A 7,146-nucleotide genomic window follows, 5' to 3' on the forward strand; every position below is an offset into this window, starting at 1 on the left:
AATGGATCCTTAAGGCCATCATGAACTAGTAAAATGATTTTAATTTGTGTAATTGTTGATGAAAAAATAATAGAGTTTTAGATCGTAATTTTGTTTTTGTGGACAGAAACTTTGAAAATTTGTAGAACTTGACAATATTTGTCACATGTATTTTTTATAGCTACATTCCCGTTAAAGAAAAACGGTTCGGCTAGTGTGACTTTCCTGTCGAGTCTGGCTTGCAAGGTATTAGGTTCGGCCGAGGGTTTACCTAGTGTGCACTTTCGGGTAGCAGCTGCGAGTTCCCACGTCATCCAAAAAAAAAAATAGGGGTTAGACGTGTGACCATGAGGTCATGGGTTCAAACCCCCGACGCCTCAGGTCACCTGCCATACATGATTCGCCTAGTGTGACTTGTCTGTCGGGCCTAGTTTGCAGGGTATTAGGTTCAGCCGGCGGTTTATTAAGTGCGCACTTTCGGGTAGCAGCTGCGGATTCCCACGTCATATAAAAAAATTAAAAAATTAAAAAAATGGTATAAGTAGAATAGGATCGTCTCTCGGAGATTTTAAAAGTTTGATGTGTGTTTGTTTGGATATTTTCTACTTGTTCTTATTATTTATCACAAAAAAGAGTTAAAAAACATCAAATTAAATATTTATTTTTTTAAGTTATATATTATATCAAAAACTAATTTTATATTAAAAAAAAAAGATAAACTGTTTTTTAGTCCATAACTGGACATCCTTATCATTTTAGTCGTGGAGCATGTCGCAAACTAGTTCAATAAGTATAAATTTTTTATTGTTTTAATCCTCCCGCGTCGGAGACACCTGTGGCTCGCCGGAGGCCACGTGTCCGCCAAGTCAGCGACACCTGGCGGACACGCAAATTTTATTTTATTTTTTTAATTTTTTTTTAAAAAATTGTTTTGAATTTGTAAGATTCAAATTTGTTTTGATTTCATAATATTCTATTTCTTTATAAATATTTCTATGATTTCAGATTTAATGTTCGATTATCTTTGAGCCTAAATTTCAAAAAGGTCAACAGCCAATAACGATCTTGGGTTTTAATTTTATTACAACCAAGTTCAATTTCGCAACATAGAGAGCCTAAACCCAAGTCTTTTATGTAATTATAAGTATGCAAGTCTTTGTGTAATTATTATGGGAATATGTATATTTAAATTATAGTCCACCATAATTCACTTTAATTACGAAAATGATACAATTCTTTTAATTTCTCTGTCTACACAGTAAATTTGAAAATTTTAATAGTTAATTTTTTAAAAAATATTACATCAAATATATTTTTAATTTTAAAATTTTTCCTTCTTTTTTCCAGAAACCATTCATTCAACTAAAAATTCGTGTTCCAATTAACCGTTGCAATTTAAATTGAAATATGTATATACTCAAGTGAAATCTTCTCAGGCAGTGTTTGGCTGTGGAATGTTAAGACGAACATTCATGTTCAGAAACCAGTAACCGGAAAAATTAGCCAAACACGCCCTACAAATTTGACTCCACCAAATTAAAATAATAATAATTTTAACAACAAAAGATCGGTTAAAAAAAAAAACACATAAATTTGTGGATTGAAAAATAGGTAGACGGATGTGATGAGATGAGATTTAAATCCAACGGCTGAAAATGATCAGGGTTATTTTACGATGTGGCGACCCACAGGGGAGGCTTCCAATTACAGCACAATCCGTGCCGTCCATTTCCGCCCTCTTTGCACCTCCTCGGCGCCCGAAATTGACAAATTCCGGCGATGTCATAATTCATTTCTCCCTCGAATTCCTCCTTGTCTGATTCCAATTCGATTCCAGAACCTTCGATTTGGCGCGCCGCCGCCGTTTCGCCGCCGTTTTCTACGCCGTCATCCTCCGGCTCGTCGTCGCCGGAGGCGGTGCACGGCGGCTCCGCCGCATCGGCGCCGGTCAAGAAGCAGAGCCGGAGCCTCCCGCCGCTCCTCTCCGCCTGCAGATACGAATTCCTGAACGGCGTCTCCACCGCCTCGATGATCAGCCGCCCGCCCTCGGCGGCGCGCCGCCGCACCTGCAGCGAGCTGGAGCCGCTCATCGTCGTCAGCGGCGGCGGGAATTCCCTCCCGCCGAGCCGGCGCGAATTCGGCGGCTCCCTCCCAGCCGAAGAATCTTCACACGGCGGAGCCGGCGGGCTGAGCGGCGGCGACGGCGGCGGCGATGTAGAGAAAATGCTGGGGTCGTCGGCGATGACGTCAGAGCCGGTCTCGCTTCCCAAATTCTCGGTGCAGAGGTCGAAAGACATAGCGGAAAACGACGTCGTTTTCCTGTCCAACGGGTGGGAATAACGCCTCTCGAGGAATTTAACGTTGTTTGAATTAGGGCAATTATCGTCGGTTCGGAGAAAACCCCAGTTTCCGAATTCCAAGGAGTGATCGCCGTCAAAATCCGCCGCCAATTTGAGGTTCAACGTCGTCGTTTCGGTCAGAAAATTCTGGCGAACTATTGTTGACATAGTTAACAATAATAATATTAATTAAAATATCTATCAAATTCTCACGATTATATATATATATATATGAATTTAGATTTTAGAGTGAGAAAGAAGAGGATGATGATATATATGGATTGGAGAGAGAGAATCGATGAGGATGGGATGGGAAGGAATGGGAGGTGAGCTGAGCTGAATTTGTAGTGTGCAAAAAGTGGTGTGTGGGAGATCTTGCTTTTTGCACAACTTGGGATTATAGTAATCACACTCTTCTGACATCTACACAGATAGATAGATATAGGGCTACACAAAATTATCATAACAAAAATTTTAAGACAAAAATAAATTTAAATGTACATATATCCGTTTGTCTAAGTAGCTACAAAAGAATTTTGAAATAAATTAAATAATATTTCTCTGTCCATTTTTCATGTTTATTTTTTTATTTTCGTCTGCCCACTTATTTTGTCAATTTTTTTTTAAAAAAAATTATATATTTTAATCTTATTTTAAAAAGTTTAATTTATAATTTTTTTAATTTTAATTATACTAATAAATTATCTTAATATTAATTTATAATTATATTTTGTTATAGGATAATTATTTTCACTAATACTATATTTTTAATTATTTACTAATTATACTCCTCCTAAATTTCTCTAGTAAAGCGGACAAAATATCTGAAACGAATGGAGTAATAATTTATCCGGCCAATTGAAATGTTGTTATTTTCTATTTTCGTTCGTCTAAAAAAAATTATTATTTTTAATTTAGTAATTATACTATTTATTTAATACTAAGAGTTTGTTTGTTTAGTATTTTGATTTGAAATTTTTATTTTGATGTGAAGTATAGAGAATTATGTCGATAATATAAAAAATAATATTTTATGTTGAATCCTGACTTTTGTGTGAGAATAAAATATATATATTAGAAATCGTGTCGGAAAAAAAATTTGTGTGAACAAACTCTTAATATCTTTTCAATTTACAATATATTACACAAATGTTGTTACTTTTATATTATATAATACTAATATGATATTTTTGTCCTATTAATTACAACTTAATCTAATATTAATATTAATATTAAAAAAATTATGTGTAAAAAGTAAACGTCAACTTTTTAATCGGATGGAGAAAATTAAATATATATATATATTTTTTCCATACAAATTTTAATAAATAATACTACATTTGTATCGTAAGAATAGTATTATGAACTTTTTATGTATAATATATATTATTTTATTCATTCACAAAAATTAATAATTCAAACCCGAATATTATATTTCTATATTATCACCAAAAAATTTTTATATTTAATATAAAAAAATATATATATTGATTAAAAAATAGTGGACAAACCCATAAACTCTATAGTTAATGTACATTTTTTTTGAGAATTTAAAGTTTATCTTTTATATATTATGTTAAATTAAATATAGTATAAAAAACTTTTATAATGTATTTTAGAAAAAAGTATGTAATGAGATATATTATTAATATTTTTTCCCCATATTGCATGTTCACATATACTTTTGTTTTTAATTTTGTATACTTAATATTGGAAATTTCAAATTAAAAAAAATAATAATTCTTGAATTTGATAATAAAAGAAAAAAATAGTTTGAACAAATCATAAATATATATTTCGTTTTATACATATTATGTATATAATATATTTGATGATATGAACCTTTATGTATTGATTAATATAAAATATTGATATATAAGTAAATTATACTTTTTTTTTAAGTTTTTTTAATATTTGATATACAAATTAAATATATTTTATGCTACAATCAATTAAATAATATTATATTGATTAATAAATAACATAGCATTCAAATTAGAAGAATCCAATGACAATACATTCAGTAGAGGTGGAATATTCCTACAATCAACACTCATTTATAGTCTCCATATATTACCGTATTTTTATTTTTATAATTTCTTATATATATATATATATATATATATAAACAACATAGCCATTATTAATGAAATAAATTTTAAATAATTTTGATTCGATATAATAAATAAAAAATTAAAAAAAAAAAAATTATGTGGATTCAATGATTTCCATAATGAATTGAAACTTGAATTATCAGCAAAGTCTGGTTTCTCCCCACTGCTCGCTCTCATGTGCATATAATAGCTGTTCTGATGAAGATAGCTATCTATAAAATACATACACACACATATATATATATATATATTGTCCCAAATGTGACACCCCGTCAGAACTAATTCGATCCAATTAAGGTAAATTAACCAACTTGGATCTATGTCTATTCCATTTTGTGTTTTTATTTGATTTTTTTTTTATTTTTTATATGTGAAATATAAAAAATTGTGTAAAAAATATAAAAATAATAAGCAAATGTAATATATTAATTCTTGTCCACTTCAACTTCAACCAATGTATTAACAGCAATACTGCATACGTTACCTGAAAGATGCGTTTTAAAATTATTTTTTATGCACACTATATATTAAGTTGATGTAATTATATTGATTTAAATAAAAAAGACGAAAATGCCCCTATTAATATGGTGTGTTATAAAAATGATAACATTTGTGTAATATATTGTGCGTTGTAAAAGTATTTATTATGTTAAGTTGGTAGTACAATTACTAAATTAGAAAATGGTACCCTTATTTTGGGATGGATAAAAATTAGAAAATAATATCCTTCTTATGGGCGGAGGGAATATAAAATTTAGAATATTTGTAATTTATAGTAAGATCACATTTCTTTTTTAAAAAAATACATATAATCTATATTAGCTAAAGAAAAAATTATATTATTATCATTTTATTCAATTATATTTAATCAAATGCCAGTATATGATTTGAATTAATACAACATATGCTATGTAGGTTATTAATATGTATTGTCAATTCATTTTTTTATTCATATATTGTGTCAGCATACTTTTTATACTAAGATCAACGATATTATATGTTATATTTTCATATATTTTTTGTTCATATACTATGTTTATATTACATTAATATACATTTGTAATGTTAGTTTATATGTTATGTGCTGTTGATTAATCCCGATCAACAGCGTAACTACAGTCTTAATTAAATAATTAGTTGATAATTGATTTTTATAGGTGTTAAAAAAGAAGAAGATTTAAATTTTTTATTATAATACTATTTTAAACATAATATTATATTTAACTATTGTATTGTTAAAAAAAAAAACACACACACATAGGGTGTGTTTGTATTTTGTATTTAAATAATGACTGAATGTGATATTTTTTAAAATAAAATAATACTTATTTCGTCTCTTATAATTATGTCGATTTTTTTTTGTCCGTTAAATTTATACACAATCTAATTATAATAAATAATTTTATCCGTTTATAATTTTATTATCTTTATTTCAATAAAGAATAATTAATTTTTACTACTTATATTTATATTGATTCTTTAGTAATTTTTTTATAGTAATTCTACTTTACTTTTTACCTATCGAAAATCAAAGAACTATTCTTTAAAAGAGAATATATATATATTTAATATGAAAATTAATTTGTAACACGAAAAATATATTATTTTTGTATGGCTTTAAGGGTCTCATTTACTTTTTACGTGTTGATATTTTAATACTTAATTATTGTATCAAAATGTAGTTCAAATTAAAAGAAAATGGTAAAAAATACTTATATTAGTGTCTTATAATGCTATTATAGTGACATTTGTACAAAAAATTATATAAAGATAAATATATTTTTAATGTTAAGTATAATAGGTAAATGAGATCGTTAGAGTCGGACGGAGGAAATATTATATTATAAAATTAATGGAATGTGTTTTATACTTTTATGTTATAAAAATTTGAGGCAGTCAATATCTACCCCTTTATACGTATGCATATTTTACTCACTCGAGGAAAGGACAAGCGAACTTTTTGTCACCAAAACAAATTAATGATTTTCCCTTCAATTATTCGATTTCGGACAGCGACTTATGCACCAAAATTTAATTTAATTTAATTTATTCTATCTATTTTTTTATTTTATTTTTATTTAAATTTTTATTGATCGATTATAGAACGAAAACCACAAAAATAATTTTAAGTGGATGTTTCATGTGGTGTTAGGGGTCAAAATCCAATTTTTTTCTGAGGGGGACATCACAGCCCACAAGCTTTGAAATTTCCGGTCTATGAAATTACTGTAACAGGCTTGACCTTTCATGCGAATTGACCGAACTGTCCTCGTTCGGAGGAGTAGGTAGCGATGAACGAGGGCAGTTTTGTCATTTCGTTTGAGGCGCGTTGAGGGTAGTTCTGTAAATTGACGTGCTGGAGGCTAGGGATGGCTCTTCGCATTAATTAAAATTGATTATTTTTTTATATTTTTATTTTTCTAATTTTAGGAAATGGAAAATATTTGAGGGAGTGATTTGTTTATTTGTTTCATAAGTAACTTTTTTATTTTTATTTTTTAAATTGAGACGTGCTCAAATTAGATTAAAATTTATTTAATTAAATAATTATTATAATTTTATATATATGGAGAGACCAATAATAAGTATAATACGGTGCATGCACATGTAGAGGACAGTCTACAGGTGTACATGTTTATCTTTTTTATTAATTAAATATATATAATTAATATTTTGCCAATTTATTATAACTTCAAAATTATTATGATAAATAA

The 7,146-nt window shown here is 28.7% G+C and overlaps 1 protein-coding gene across 1 annotated transcript; it reads right to left on the minus strand.

Moving 5' to 3' along the window:
* Positions 1–1,367: 1,367 nt before the first annotated feature.
* On the minus strand, positions 1,368–2,735 carry LOC127249004 (protein FANTASTIC FOUR 4-like). Its single transcript, XM_051271594.1, has one exon. It carries the CDS (start codon positions 2,484–2,486, stop codon positions 1,650–1,652), a length of 837 nt encoding a protein of 278 aa, XP_051127551.1. The 5' UTR covers positions 2,487–2,735; the 3' UTR covers positions 1,368–1,649.
* Positions 2,736–7,146: the final 4,411 nt, after the last annotated feature.

The sequence above is a fragment of the Andrographis paniculata genome, unplaced genomic scaffold, assembly GCF_009805555.1.
Source record: "Andrographis paniculata isolate CXL003 unplaced genomic scaffold, ASM980555v1 Contig35END, whole genome shotgun sequence".
NCBI lineage: Eukaryota > Viridiplantae > Streptophyta > Magnoliopsida > Lamiales > Acanthaceae > Andrographis > Andrographis paniculata.

Excerpts from the sequence above, each read along its gene's own strand:
- LOC127249004 (XM_051271594.1), bottom strand. The coding sequence starts at position 2,486 with ATGTCAACAATAGTTCGCCAGAATTTTCTGACCGAAACGACGACGTTG.